This window comes from Primulina eburnea, chromosome 2 (genome assembly GCF_022965805.1).
Source record: "Primulina eburnea isolate SZY01 chromosome 2, ASM2296580v1, whole genome shotgun sequence".
NCBI classification, from domain to species: domain Eukaryota; kingdom Viridiplantae; phylum Streptophyta; class Magnoliopsida; order Lamiales; family Gesneriaceae; genus Primulina; species Primulina eburnea.
Window position 1 is genome coordinate 13,569,003 of NC_133102.1, and position 16,654 is coordinate 13,585,656.

The 16,654-nt window shown below is 39.3% G+C and overlaps 1 protein-coding gene across 1 annotated transcript; it reads left to right on the forward strand.

Moving 5' to 3' along the window:
- Positions 1 to 12,152: 12,152 nt before the first annotated feature.
- LOC140824129 (uncharacterized) lies at positions 12,153 to 12,605 on the forward strand. The gene has a single exon (XM_073185727.1). The coding sequence runs from the start codon at positions 12,153 to 12,155 to the stop codon at positions 12,603 to 12,605; it is 453 nt and encodes a 150-aa protein (XP_073041828.1).
- Positions 12,606 to 16,654: the final 4,049 nt, after the last annotated feature.

A 16,654-nucleotide genomic window follows, 5' to 3' on the forward strand; every position in this document is an offset into this window, starting at 1 on the left:
TCCTTAGCTAATATTTTCGGTAAAATAAAAAAAATTAATAATTTAATAAATCTGTTTTGTTAATTGGTACAATCGTGTAAGAGATAAAAAAATTTAAGTGTCGTGAAGTGATAAAATCGTGTCAAAGATAAAAATTTTAATTGTTTTGAAGTGGTAAAATCGTGTAAGAGATAAAAATTTTAAGTATTGTGAAGTGGTAAAATAGTGTAAGAGATAAAAATTTTAAGTCTTGTGAAGTTGTAAAATCGTGTAAGTGATAAAATGGAGCGAATTTGCATGTATTTATAGAGAGTGGTGGAAGAAAATGGAGGGGAAAATAGGCGGGATCGAATTTTTGAAATTGGTGACGGTGTTTCTAAAACGGTCGCTAATTTAGCGACGGTATTTGCAAAACTGTCGTTAATATTTGCGACAGTTATAGATAATCCGTCGCTAATTTGAAATTAGCGACGGGTGCACTTGATTCCGTTGCTTACTTTAGCGACGGTTTGAAGTTAACCGTCGCAAAGTTGAATGTAGCGACGTTTATCTATTACCTTCGCTAATATTAGCGACGGTTTGAAGTAAACCGTCGCTAAATACCGTTGTGTTCTATTTTTAACTCACGCCAATCGACAACGGTTTTTATAAAACCGTTGTCGATTGTCCAAATAATACGCTAATAGACAACGGTTTATGAAACCGTTGTCATAAACGTTCAAAGACAACGGTTCTGTAACAGTTGTCATTGACCCTAAAAACCGTTGTCTTTGACCCCCAAAAGACAACGGTTTTTCTAAAACCGTTGTCGATTGTCCAAGAAACACGCTAATGGACAACGGTTTATGAAACCGTTGTCATAAACGTTCAAAGACAACGGTTCTGTAACCGTTGTCATTGACCTTAAAAACCGTTTTCTTTGACCCCCAAAAGACAACGGTGTTTCTAAAACCGTTGTCGATTGTCCAAAAAAACACGCTAATAGACAACGGTTCATGAAACCGTTGTCATAAACATTCAAAGACAACGGTTTTACAGAACTGTTGTTATTGAACCTAAAAACCGTTGTCTTTGATCCCAAAAAGACAACGGTTGTATAAAAACCGTTGTCGTTTGCTTAAAAATTATCTACGACAACGGTTTTAGCTAAAACCGTTGTCGTATGTGTGTTGTTGATTCTGAAAATTCTTGTAGTGTGTTAACATACAAACTGTCCATTTAACTCATATATCCTGATCAAATCTACAACCATTGGTATATCGAGAGTTTCAAATGAATTCGATAACAAAGTGATGTATCTTTGAGAAATAACAGTGACATGATATGTGTTACTAGGAAAATACATTTCCCTAAAGCACATGTATTGTTATAGCCAAAGACTCTTAATACTATTAAATCATCATAACACATATGATATCTTCATTCCTAGGCAAATGGTGAACCCCGAATACAATGCATTTGATCCTACATATTTCGACACTACACACATCATCGCCATCTAATGACCCTCAATGGAGCCGATAAACTAATCAAAATGCAGTGCTAGTACGTAGAGCCTCCATGTTATCTTGGGTCAAAAGACTAATGGTGTATACCCATAGCCGTGGACATTTTCACTCGATAATTGATAACTACTTGGAAAGTTCGAGGAAAAGTTTTTAAGTGCCTCATCAAATGATCACTCATCTGTATGAACGGACATCTCCATGCCCTTACCAATGAAACATGTTGTTTACATAAATGATTCTAGTCTCAAGCTTAAGCAACATTTATCCTTATTTTAGGATGCTGATTTTACTAGAAACCTTTTTAAAATATATAATATTCTTTATAATGATTTTTATGATCTTACGTTGCGAGACAGACCTCATGGTATCTTTTCTATATTCAAGAGATTTATTTATGCAGCTTGCATGGGTAAACAGATAAAGTAATTGTCATAATTAGATAAAATCGTAAAACATTATTGCAATAAAGATTTTTACTTTGGAGTTAATACAGCCCAAGTCATAATTTGGCTAACTGGGCTCCTACTCTAACACCGCGTAGTTCTAAGAAAGCTGTTATTCACAAATTATGAATAGATATAGCGAGGTAGAATGCTGAAGACTATACTGATCGAAAGATTTTAGAGCTACTTGAGAAGAAAGAGTAGATAATTCAAGCCACTCAAAGTTCTTCTAGGAAAAATTTTGAGGGAAAGGGGATAATAATCAAAATATAGTTTATGGATGAACTGGTATTACAATTGTAAATTATAATACAATTAATAATAAAATAAATTAAATTCATATAATATTTTAACCAATGCATATTAATCTTACAGAGATAAATTTTAAAGAAAATGTAACCAAACCGAGGAATGTAATACGTTACAGTTTCTTTAAAACGTATTTATTCCCTTCTACGGTGCTAAAAAGCTCAGTATGGAATTTTTTTTCCCATGATACAACGGTGAAATCTGCAACAACTTAGCACAAAATCTGATAAAGGAAAACTGAATAGTACATGAAATTTATAACGATTTTGAAGAAATATCAATCACAGAAGTTGAGAGGATAAGAGAGAAGTTATGAAAGTTTTTGAAGTTATTCAAGTTAATCATTTGAAAATGACAAGGATATGTACATATATATATATAAAAATTTACCCTTGAGAATACTAAAGGTTATTTGACCTTTCAAAATATCAAAGGCCATTTGACCTTTCAGAAAGCCAAAGGCCATTTGAAACCCATTTTTATATATACATATATTTTAATTAAAATTGATATGGTCCAAAGCCCGCTACACGAGCTAATTAATTTTCCATTCATTATGAAAAAATTCAACAATCCCCTATATGAATAAAAATTAAAACGTATACAGAATTGTTGTGATAAAAGTACAACAGTTGAATCCTACATAAGATAGGTCGGTGTGACCCTTTGAACCTTCCCTTGTCAAAGTACTTTTATTTACTAGCTGACAGTAGATATGATGTCCTTGAGCTCTTCTGCATTTTGTGTGAATTAAAAAATATTTAACAAAAGAATCTCCCTTATATAAATTGTAAGGCCCGAGAATTTGATTACCATAATCTTTAATGAATTGGGAATAAATTGATGTGATTTTAGACGGAAAGGATCGGACCGGGAAAGACGAGAAAATACACGACAAAATGTGCGCGAGATAGGCAGAACACCTCGCGCATATGCGCGAAGAATGGGCGCGCATATGCACGAGTCGTGTGGAAAGAATTGTGCGTGACCAGAAGGTCTCACGCATATGCGCGAATTGTGTGCGCGCATATGCGCGAGCAGTCCAATAGCTTATTCCGCGCGCGGCATGCAAAACGAAGATGAGCCACTTGTTTCTTCATGCAACTTGAGATATATATATATATATATATAAGAAACAAGCGTTAACCTTCTCAGAAGGAAAGGAAGAAAGAAGCTCCAGTTTTGATTTTGATTGTGAGTTGCGAAAGATCCGTCTGTTAGATTTAAAATCTGAGTACAGCACCGAGTTCTTGTCGACAACAGCTACAACAGAACGTAAGTTTTGTTACGTTTTGTTAAGCTTTGAAATTATGATATTGCCAGAATTAGATACGATTGATATATGTTGTTCTTACGATATCCGACATCGTATAATCGAAACCGGATTGAAGAACAGATACCATATGAAATTGTTATGATTTACGGAAGGAATTGATTGAGATTTGATATCAGATTTATATCGTTACTGATTATGAATTGAGACTTGACTATTATTATGTGTTTTGGATATACTGATCTGCATATAATTGAAGTCAGATCGAAAAACAGACTGATGATATAATTGTTATGATTTTATAGATGATATGATTGAGATTGCGCAGATTTGATATTACAATATGTTATTATTGAAGATTATGATTCGTACTGATATCGATTATGAGTTGTGATATTATATCTGTGATGTTGAGATTGACGGAGTTATCAAGATTGTATTGTTATGCCGTTGAAACATCAGCAGATTGATTTTGATCAGATTCAGTATTGATACATTGTATCATTATAACTTTTACATTGATCAGATTATGTTTCGAATTGAGTATTGATCAGAATAGATCTTGAATAATTTGTATATTGATATTGTGTCTATTCGATACTGTCATGTCATATTGGATATGGACAGATTTGACTTCGAGACTTCGACTTCGTCAGACCGAGAAGAGAAAGGTATAAATAAATGTTGATTCGGTATTGCACAACTCCAGTGAGATTTGCCTTGAGTTTCCCAAAATCACATACTGAATTATTATTGCATTTGATATTTGCAATGTTTGTTATTGATATGCTTATTCTATTGATTCATAGCAAAGCATGAGTTAGAGTTTGGCAGATCCGCCTAGTCTTTGACAGAACCGCCCAGTCACTGGACTTTTGGATATATATCGATAGATTGAGGAGAAGACCGACTCCTATTACAGATTTTCGATATAGACATCCAAAGTCTGGGACTAAGAACGTACCACCATCTAGCCGGGGTAAAGTAGATGGGAGAACGTTGCGTTCTTATTCAGATCGGGATCCCTAGATTAAGACGAGTCGAGTCAGAGTTTAAGAGTCACAGAGTGTGATTCAGAGTTGTTTATTGAGTCATGTTTCTGATTGATACATGTTCAGAGTATGATTGATAGTTTGATATTAACTCATGTTTCTGATTATGTTACATGTTTTAGATATCGGTTTTATGCTTTTATAGGGTTTATATGAAATGTATATGTATACATTGTTTATACTGTGATATTTATATCTCATCGGAGTTATCCGGCTGTTGTCTTATTTGTATGTGTGCATGACAACAGGTGGGACAGGATCAGGGTCAAGAAGAGAACGAGGCAGGACTAGTTAGCGTGGAGATACGGGCTTGGAATTAAATTAGGTTTCAGCACTGATATGTAGTTAAACCTAGTTGAATTATCATAGACAATACCAGACTTGTATGTTTATGCTTATTATGTAATTTAAATTGATTTACATTACGTTTCCGCATTGTATTTTTTTAAAAAATTAGACCCTGTGTATTATAATCGATTGAATAATTCCTAAGAATGATTAAAATTGGAATTAGCGTCAGGGTCCCCACATAAATCAATTCTCATTATTGTTTCTTTATGGCCATGAACACATGCATGGTTTTGCGAGAGGGTCTAGAACTGAGAATTGCAATTCTTTTGAAGAGACCCCGTTTATGTAAAACCCAAGATTTTTAAGTTATCGTTTTATCATGACAGTATATTTTGGATACCAGATTTTTATTTAAATTTTAGGATGTGAGATTTTGCAAGATTTTAGTGAATAATAATATCATGTATATTATTTAATATTAAGCAGAAAAAGAGCTAAGATTTGAGATAATTTTTGATACCGGGATAAAAATCAAGCATGGGATAACACCAACCCTAGAATTTCGAATTCAAGAGTATATATATCATACAAATTTCGAAAATTTGGTTGGATAAAGATTAGATTTTCGCGTATCACCAAGATTTAGATCACGATTTTGTTGGAGATTTGATACACGGATGATACCTATCGAGATAGCATCCAACCCCTATAAATAGGAGGGTCACCTAACTCAAAATCACACCACTTCTCCCTCAAAGCTTTCGAGAATCCCCTCCCCTCTAGTTCCTTAGGTTTTTTTTTTCGAGCACAGCGAAGCCCTGCCGCAGTCCAGCCACCGTAGTTTTTTTCAAGTTTTCTTCAATAAATTTAAGGTAAGTGGGCTATTTTAATGTTTAAAATTTCGGTTATGCATGTGGGATTATTTTCGAAAATTTTGAAAGAAAAAAATAGTCGAGTACAATTTTTCTTCTATTTTTGTGTTGTCATACGATTTTAAAAACACTGTGAGGAATCGACCGTATATGGGAGGGAATCCCAACCATGACGTACCCTTACGCGGTGGGGGACATAACCGCTATACGGCCTCGCCCCCTTAGAGGAGTAAAAATTAGGGACTGACGTCAGTAAACCATAGAAGGTAGATAAATCGCAGTGTTTGGAAAAGTTATGCAAGGATGTGTTTTTTTTTTAAAATTATGCATGTTGTTTTATTGTGCTCGATATTCCCCCGCTTGCTGAGTATTTTCAAATACTCACCCCCCCTTACAACCTTCCCAGATAAGTCTGAAGAAAAACTCGAGGATGAGGAGTCCGAACAATTTTGGGGATGGTGAACGCTAGAAGAATTTAGTTTAAGTTATTTTTGACGCTTCCGCATTATAAACTCTGTCGTTTTTTTTTATTCCATTATTGTAAAGACAATATTTATTTCGGTTGAAATATGAATCATAGACTGGTTTCGGTTTAAACTGTGCTACGAAGGCTTGTTGTTTTCAATCGCGTGACTGTTAAACAACGCCGGTGTCAAACCCGAGTCTCGGGGCGTGACATTTTAGTGGTATCAGAGCCGCCAGGTTCAAGATCCGAGTGGAAGAATCGAGTTTAAAAAAAAAATATATTTTTCGGAAATTTTCGTATTTCGGCCAAACAGGGCCTTACGAGCCGCCGAGCTTCTTCGCCGATTCCGGCCGCGTCCGGTACCCGTTCTTCGTTTGGAGACTATTTCTAGAATCGTCTCGACGAAACTAACAAAAGCCCTCAACCAATTTTGGATTTCGCGTCCGTATGCGACGACAATTTTAGATCTACCAATTCTCGTATAAACCCTAAATCGCTGATCTTTGTTTCGTTCAATTACCCTACCATTCGTACTCCGATTTTAAATTAATTTTTCCCGAACGATATAAGATTCATGGGTAACGTTTCCTCTCAATCAATTTTGGAATCGGATCACGAAATCAAAAACGCCCAACTTCGAGGGAACTAGCGAGTGCGCGACCTTTCCGACCAAATTAGACGACCTTACAACCGATTCTTGCCGTGCTGTCACCGGTTCCGTGACCCTTACGACGTCGCCGACATGAGCCTTTACTCCGATCGTACTCCGACGAGTCAACCCGGCGAGTCAACTCGTCCGAATCCAGCGAGTCAACCCGCCGATTTTATTCTCCTATTTTCGGGAACTTTCGGAAATTTTTATTTACGAAAATATTTAAATACCCTGCTCTATAAATTCTTTATATTTATTTTGTCCTATATTTTTATATATATTCTGAGCATTTCCTTTCTTTATTGTTCCCAGGAAATGTCTCGTACGCGTCTCACCGCTCGTAAGAAAGTGACTCCGATCGCCCTCATCGAATCGATTCAGTTGGATGGCCACCAATCTTACGCGCACACCCAGAATATTAGGAGTTCTAACGGATGGGCCCTCAGGAACCATGAGAAGACCATCAGAAGGATGAGGGCTACCAACTTCAAGAGGAGACAACAGGTGGAGGACCTGACGACCCAGCTGGAGGTAAAAGAGAAAAGAATCGACGAGGTCTTTGAGATGTTCCAGCTCGTCAACGAACATAATTCCGAGCTTCGAGACTCATTAGTCACAGCATTGGGTCAAGCTAAGCAGGCAAGGGAGGAAATGGATAGGCGCACTACAGAGTTAACTGAAGCACGAAAGAGAGATAAGCTGAGGATTGACGAGTCATGGGACGTGGTCATGCAACTATCGGAGTGTAACCAAAAGTTAACCAAGGCGATAGACGAGAGGAAGGCAAGAGAAAAGGTGATCATTCAGAAGAAGGACGCAGACTACGTGCACGTGAGAAGTGAGTTGGATATTGCGATAGGAAAGATTCTGACCCACAAGGAGCAGATTACGGAGTTGGAGTCAGAAAATCAAGACCTCCAGATGCATCTTGCAGAGTTCTTGGACCCCGAGATGCCAGAATCCGAGGATGAAGAAGCCCCACCTGATGTGGCAGTGGGAAATGGCGAGATAGCAGATTAGAACGTTTAGTGGACCATTTTTTTTGTTTCCGTTGTTGCTACATTTCTTTTGTTCAGTACATTTATCTATTTTTAGATTGGTCATGTTTATTTATTTAGGTTGGTCTTGTTCATCTATTTTGAGAAATCAATAAAATAATTTATTTGTTCCATTGATTTCAATTTACTTCTGCGCAATCTATTGCATAAAATCTACTCGTACAAATTCTTAGAACTTGCGATTGTAGGAAATGGCCGGCAGACCCCCAAGACAGAACCGCAACCCACGTTACGCTAACACCGATCGCGAGAACAGGCAGGATAATGAGCAGGAAAATAGGCAGGAAAATCGACAAGAGAACGGACCCCCACCTGCAGTCGGCCTAAGCCGAGCCGATCTGATGGCTATAGCCACCATAGTGGCGACCACACTGCAAGGGTTGGTAAACCCGAACGCTAATCAACCACCTCCTCCACCACCGCCGAATGGAGTCAAATTCCATTATGAGTCCCTTCGCAGAAACAGGTGCCCGACCTTCGAAGGGGATGCCGATCCTGAAGTTGGCCAGAGTTGGCTAAAGAACGTCGAGACTCAACTGCGACTATTGGAAGTTCCCGAGGCACTCAAAGTAGATGTGGTTGTGCCTTTCTTAGAGGACAAAGCAGCTAAGTGGTGGGAAGCAGTCTCACCAGCCATGATCGCTACCGGACCAGTCACATGGCAGAACTTCCGAGAGACATTTCTGAAACAGTACTACCCAGCGGAAGTCAGATTGCAGAAGTTGAGTGAATTTGAAAATCTCACTCAAGCTCCAGATATGTCCGTAGTGGAATACACATCTCAGTTTAACGCTCTTGGGTCGTATGCTCCGGCAATCATGGCGGACGAAGTCTTGAAGCTACACCGGTTTAAGAGAGGATTGAACAGTCGAATCCAGTCAGCCTTAGCAGTCTATCAGCCTGCCAACTTTGCAGATCTTATGGGCGCAGCTATCCGAGCCGAGGCTGATATTCGTCGAAGAGAAGGGGAAAACAGGAACAAGCGACCCCTTAACAGCCAGCCTTCTCAAGGGAGACCAGCGTTCAAGAGGCCCAATCAAGGTGGACCTCCTTCCGGGCAATCCGCCGCCACTAACTATCAAGGACTCAAGCCATGCTCAACATGTGGCTTCAAGCACACCGGGGAATGCCGAAGGGCCAGCGGGTATGCTTTGGATGTGGGAAAGCGGGACACCGAATTGCAGAATGTCCTACCGCCGCCAACCGACCAGCAGGGCCAAACAAAGGGACTGGGCCAAATACGGGAGCAGGCCCTAGTAAGCCAAAGGAGGACAAACCCAATGCTAGGATCTTTGCCATGACTCAGGAAGAGGCTGACGAGGCAACTGAGGTCGTGTCAGGTACCATTCTGATTCAATCAGTACCTGCCTATGCATTATTTGACTGCGGTGCTACCCATTCCTTTATGTCTAAGAGATTTGCTAAGAAGTTAGGATGTAGGCCCGATAAGCTAACCGAACCTTTCCGAATAGCCACACCTACAAGTAGGGCCATTGAAACCCACGAAATTCACAGAGATTGTAAAATCGGTATCAATAATCAGACTTTTAGCGCCGACTTGATACAGTTGATCATGGTCGATTTCGACATCATCTTAGGGATGGATTGGTTAGCCAAAAACAATGCAATAGTAGATTGTAAAGGAAAGGAAGTCAAACTCCGAACCCCAGGTCAGGGAGAGGTCGTGTTTCACGGTAAATCCAAGAAACGAAAATCACTCCTTTCCGCTTCACAAGCATGGAAGGCCATGAAATCCGGAGAAGACATCTACCTAGCTATGGTCAGCGAGGTGCAAGGAGAAGTCGAACTGAGAATAGAAGACATCCCAATAGCATGTGAGTTCCCGGATGTCTTTCCAGAAGAACTCCCAGGGACAGTCCCGGACCGCGAAGTCGAGTTCGAAATTAATCTAACTCCAGGTGCAGCACCAATTTCCAAAGCACCTTACCGGATGGCACCAGCTGAACTCAAGGAGTTAAAAGAGCAACTCCAAGAATTGCTAGATAAAAGGCAAATCCGACCAAGTGTGTCCCCCTGGGGAGCTCCAGTACTCTTCGTAAGGAAGAAAGACGGAAGTATGAGATTATGCATCGACTACAGGGAATTGAACAAGATCACAATCAAGAACAGGTACCCTCTACCTCGGATAGACGATCTGTTCGATCAGCTTAAAGGAGCCGCCGTCTTTTCAAAACTGGATCTCAGGACAGGATATCACCAATTGAAGGTCAAGGCTGAAGACATTTCCAAGACAGCCTTTCGAACTAGATACGGGCACTATGAATTCACAGTGATGCCCTTTGGTCTGACCAACGCACCAGCAGCATTCATGGACCTTATGAACAGAGTGTTCAAGCCATTCCTGGATCAGTTCATAGTGGTATTCATCGATGATATTCTCGTCTATTCTCCTGACGAGGCGAGCCACGAAGAGCACCTTCACCTTGCTCTGCAAATCTTAAGAGAGAATAAGCTCTATGCTAAGTTTAGCAAGTGTGAATTCTGGCTGGAAAGTGTGTCATTTCTAGGACACGTGATCTCGAGAACAGGGGTGTCAGTGGATCCAAGGAAAGTAGAGGCGATTACAGAGTGGCCGAGACCGAAGAACGCCACCGATATCAGAAGCTTCCTTGGATTGGCAGGGTATTACCGAAAATTCGTCGAAGGGTTCTCCTCGATAGCCGTGCCACTGACGAAGCTCACACAGAAAAATTCTAAATTCACCTGGAGTGAGGATTGCGAGAAAAGTTTCCAGACACTGAAAGAGAAACTCGCATCCACACCAGTGCTGATCTTGCCAGCAGAGAATAAAGATTTCACTATTTACAGTGACACCTCTAAGGACGGCCTAGGGTGCGTACTCATGCAAGAAGGAAGAGTGATCGCCTATGCGTCAAGACAGTTGAAACCGCACGAGCAGAATTATCCTACTCATGACCTGGAGCTAGCAGCGGTTGTCTTCGCCTTAAAGATTTGGAGGCACTACCTCTATGGTGCTAAATGTGAAATCTTCACAGACCATCAGAGCCTCAAGTACTTGTTCACCCAAAAAGAACTTAATATGAGGCAAAGACGATGGATCGAGCTCTTGAAGGACTATGACTTGACCATAAGTTACCATCCGGGTAAAGCAAACAAGGTGGCTGATGCGCTAAGTCGAAAGGGCCCAGGCAAAATAACTCTAGCGTCCCTCTCTGCCCAGCCATGCCTACAGGAGACCGTCAAGTTAAACCAGGATCGAGACCCGGTACTGACTAAACTTAAGGAGCAAGTCAGAGAAGGGAAGTCTCAGGATCATCAGATTGACGACAAGGGAGTCTTGTGGATGAAGGGACGACTGTGTGTGCCTGACAGTGACAACCTCCGCCAAGAAATAATGGCAGAGGCGCACAAGTCAAAATTCTCAGTCCACCCAGGCAGTACGAAAATGTACAGGGACCTCAAGAATAGTTTCTGGTGGAATGGCATGAAAAGAGATGTAGCGGAATTCGTCTCCAGATGTCAAGTATGCCAGCAGGTCAAAGCAGAATACCAGCGACCTGGAGGATTATTGCAACCTTTGGAGATACCCGAGTGGAAATGGGAGCACATCTCCATGGACTTTGTGGTAGGATTACCAAAATCAAGGCAAGGTCAGGACGGAATATGGGTAATTGTAGATAGACTTACAAAATCTGCACACTTCCTACCCGTCCGTATGAACTACAATCTGGACAAGTTAGCTACACTGTACATGGACAACATTGTACGACTGCACGGAGTACCAGTGAGCATCCTATCTGATAGGGACCCAAGGTTTGTCTCACGTTTTTGGAAAAGCTTCCAAGGGGCCATGGGAACGAAAATTACTCTCAGTACGGCCTATCACCCTCAAACCGATGGCCAAACCGAGAGAACAATACAAACCTTGGAAGACATGCTGCGAGCCTGCGCCCTAGAATTCAGTAGCAATTGGAGCACTCATCTACCATTGATCGAATTTGCTTATAATAACAACTATCACAGCAGCATCGGGATGGCTCCATATGAAGCTCTGTATGGAAGAAAATGTCGGTCACCCTTATATTGGGATGAAGTGGGAGAAAAGACAGTGGTAGGACCCGATCTCGTACGGATGACAGTAGACAAGGTTACAGTGGTCCGAGAGAAACTCAAGGCAGCTCAAGACAGACAAAAGAGCTGGGCAGATCTGAAAAGAAGACCAGTGGAATTCAATGCTGGCGATAAGGCCTAGGTAAAAGTCTCACCTATGAAAGGAGTTGTCCGATTCAGTAAAGCTGGGAAGCTGAACCCTCGCTATGTGGGACCCTTTGAAATTTTGGAAAGAGTGGGCACAGTAGCATACAGATTGGCGCTGCCGCCAAACATGTCTAGAATTCATAATGTTTTCCACGTATCCCAGCTACGGAAATACATCTCGGATCCCAGCCACGTGTTGGAAGTAGAACCGCTCATAGTCGAAAGTAACTTGGGAGAAGAGCTGAAGTACGAAGAGGTTCCCATTAGAATCGTGGACACCAAGGACCAAGTACTGAGGCGACGAATCATTCCCTACGTCAAGGTGCAATGGTCTAACTACACTGAAAGAGAAGCCACGTGGGAACTAGAAGAAAGGATGAGGGACCAGTACCCGTACCTCTTCATAGACCAAGCCAACCCAAGTTTCGAGGACGAAACTTCTCATAAGGAGGGAGGGATGTAAAACCCAAGATTTTTAAGTTATCGTTTTATCATGACAGTATATTTTGGATACCAGATTTTTATTTAAATTTTAGGATGTGAGATTTTGCAAGATTTTAGTGAATAATAATATCATGTATATTATTTAATATTAAGCAGATAAAGAGCTAAGATTTGAGATAATTTTTGATACCGGGATAAAAATCAAGCATGGGATAACACCAACCCTAGAATTTCGAATTCAAGAGTATTTATATCATACAAATTTCGAAAATTTGGTTGGATAAAGATTAGATTTTCGCGTATCACCAAGATTTAGATCACGATTTTGTTGGAGATTTGATACACGGATGATACCTATCGAGATAGCATCCAACCCCTATAAATAGGAGGGTCACCTAACTCAAAATCACACCACTTCTCCCTCAAAGCTTTCGAGAATCCCCTCCCCTCTAGTTCCTTAGGTTTTTTTTTTCGAGCACAGCGAAGCCCTGCCGCAGTCCAGCCACCGTAGTTTTTTTCAAGTTTTCTTCAAGAAATTTAAGGTAAGTGGGCTATTTTAATGTTTAAAATTTCGGTTATGCATGTGGGATTATTTTCGAAAATTTTGAAAGAAAAAAATAGTCGAGTACAATTTTTCTTCTATTTTTGTGTTGTCATACGATTTTAAAAACACTGTGAGGAATCGACCGTATATGGGAGGGAATCCCAACCATGACGTACCCTTACGCGGTGGGGGACATAACCGCTATACGGCCTCGCCCCCTTAGAGGAGTAAAAATTAGGGACTGACGTCAGTAAACCATAGAAGGTAGATAAATCGCAGTGTTTGGAAAAGTTATGCAAGGATGTGTTTTTTTTTTAAAATTATGCATGTTGTTTTATTGTGCTCGATATTCCCCCGCTTGCTGAGTATTCCCAAATACTCACCCCCCCTTACAACCTTCCCAGATAAGTCTGAAGAAAAACTCGAGGATGAGGAGTCCGAACAATTTTGGGGATGGTGAACGCTAGAAGAATTTAGTTTAAGTTATTTTTGACGCTTCCGCATTATAAACTCTGTCGTTTTTTTTTTTATTCCATTATTGTAAAGACAATATTTATTTCGGTTGAAATATGAATCATAGACTGGTTTCGGTTTAAACTGTGCTACGAAGGCTTGTTGTTTTCAATCGCGTGACTGTTAAACAACGCCGGTGTCAAACCCGAGTCTCGGGGCGTGACAGTTTATCTCTAACTTGGGTGATTCTAAATAAAGATCAATATAGTTCTGCTCAATTACTGATGTGTAAGAATGTAACGTACCGTAATTTTTAAACTACTTGAAATTTGCAAAAAAATATAAATTTTCTTAAATAAATAATAACCTTCAAATTGCGTTAAAATAATTTGCTCGTTTAAAAATATTTTGAAATAAAACTATCACAAATAAAGTTTGCAAAAAGGTAATCGTTTAAACATCGTAAAAAACATCATGAAAATCGGAGTATTTGAAACATGCATAAAATTCTTAAAAACATAGGCGGTCCTCGGGTTTAGCCTCTGCATAGTCCGAACCGGCTCATTGGTCCCGATAAAATATCTCTCTCATTTCTTATCAGAAAAATACGAATTTAATATTAAATCGAAGATAACTCTATGTACTACAATTCATATGTTGAAAGAATTTCCAGAAAATCGGCCAAAAAGTCGCAGCACTCGAATTGACAGCAAACAACTGTTCTGCGTTCTTAAAAAAAATCTTTCCTTGAGAAGTTACACGAAAAAGGCCATATCTCATTGTTTTTGTCCAAAAATTACGAATTTAGTGTCAAATCGTATATAACGGAACATACTACTATTTTTGTGTTGAAAATATTTTCAGAAAACCAAATGAAATTACACAGTACTCTAAATGACAACAAAAAACAATTTTTGAAATCTAAAATTTGTTCGAAATCGTTTCAAAACGTATTTGCTCAAACTTTGCACATAATAACCGAATTTTCATGCATAACATACACCAAAATATCTACTATGACAAGATTGATGCATTGAATAAAATATTATACATGCCTTTGCTTTGAAATGATTGAAGATGACGAATACCATTACGGTAGAATACGGGGGACGATCGAGTGACGTTTGCTGCGCGATCTCTTGAAGAAAATTGGCTGAAAACTTGCTGAGAATTTGTGGGGGAAGGTGGCTACTGGAATAAGGCTCAATAACCCTAGGTTTTTCCTTTTAAAATAAAAAAGAAAGCCAAGGAATTTGTGTAACGCCCCGAAAATTTAAAGGTCCACGCGAACAACATTCACACAAGTTATTAAATTCCTTGTGTATTTCAATTAATTGTTTTAATTGCATGGATTAATTGTGTTATGTATATTAACATGTTTAAAATATATTTTTCTGCATGGTTGCATTAAAATGTTTCGAGTTGCGATCGAGGAACGGAGACCGATGGCTGAAAAATAGAAAATATTTTTATTGAATAATTGTTTTTAATTATTTAAATTAAGGGTGATGCTTTTTCATATTTTTGAAAATAAGGGGTTTTCAGGTGATTTTATATGTCGGACGTAAATTTTATCGATGTTAGTTTTTCAACAAAAATACGAATGTTTTGGCAACCCGGCTAATAAACTCACAAACTTATTTAAGAAAAATTATTTTTAAATATTTTAATCAAGCACTAATGGGCCTAATTAACATCTTAGTGGGCCTAAGCCTTATTAGTGGTTTAATTAACTATATAATATACTAATCTACCCCATAATTCACACACAACTACACGCCCACTTCTCCAACAAATCCTAAACTCCTCCTTCACACAAAGCCACGGCACACACCTAGTTTCTCAAGGAAAAGTTTCAACATATCTAGGAAAAGCATCATAGTTCTTCAAGGTTTTCAAGTCAACGTCTCCTCGTCGTCGTTCTTCAAATCGTCAACGATAATTTCGTGTGTTTTACATGAAAAGGCACGCCATAACTTTTTTTCAAACATCTTTCACACCATATTATGTGTATTTAATTATCCTTGCATGAAAAACATGATACACATATTTTATTTTAGTTTTTTTTTATGCCATGGCCAAAAACTCATGATTTTATGATTCAAAACTTGTGTTAATGATGCATAAAGGGGCTGCCATCATAGTGCTATGGGAAGAGATGTTTTTCCACACGTTTAAGGGCAACTAAGTGTGTGTTTAAGGGCTGAAAAAAGTAGGGAAGGAATAGGAACGAAAATAGACTCCTTGTAAGCTTGGACTCTTCGGCTAGGGCTCCCTAGAGCATGTGGCTGCTAGCTGCTGTTATGGGCACGTTCAGGGGCTTAAGAGATGTGAGCCATGATCTTAAATAGGCTGCACGAGGGCTGGTTCAAAGGTCAAGGGGCTGGACGCAAGGGCATGGTCGGGTAGGGCATGTAGGTGACGGGTTGAGTGGCTGAGGCTCCTAGGTTGTTAGGATGTTTCCAGCAGCATCTTGTGGGTTCAGTCATGGTCCTAGGAAGGGATCGTAGGGGCTGGTCGAGTCGCTTGAAGTCTAGGATCGAAAATTACAAGGCTAGGGTGGCTAGGGTTTTCAAAGGAATAAAAGCAAAATTTCAGTAGGTATCCTAGGCTGTTCGTGGGTTCTAATTGGCTTAATTTGGGTTGAAAAAGGTTTATTTATGGGTTAAGAAGTTTTGGTTCAAATTTGGTTAAGCTTTGAGTCCATACGAGTCAAAACCGGGATGTACGTCTAAGTTTTAAAAACGATTTAGGAAATTAGTCGAGGGCATAAGTTATGTCTAAGAAATATTTATGGGTGTATTTTAAGGTTATATATAAGTTTGGAATGATTTGGGTTGTCGTTTCGAGGTCTAAGATAAATACGAAAAATTATGCTTGTAGGGGTAAAACGGTCATTGTAAACCTAGAAATCAGTAAACTTCATGGCAGGACCATGAATGCTGTTTTATACGTTCATATGATTATTTTAATATGTTAAAACATTTATTTTAAATATTTATAATTTAATATGTTAAAATGTTAATGTATGATTTAATATGTTAAAATGTTGATTTTAAACATTAATGGAT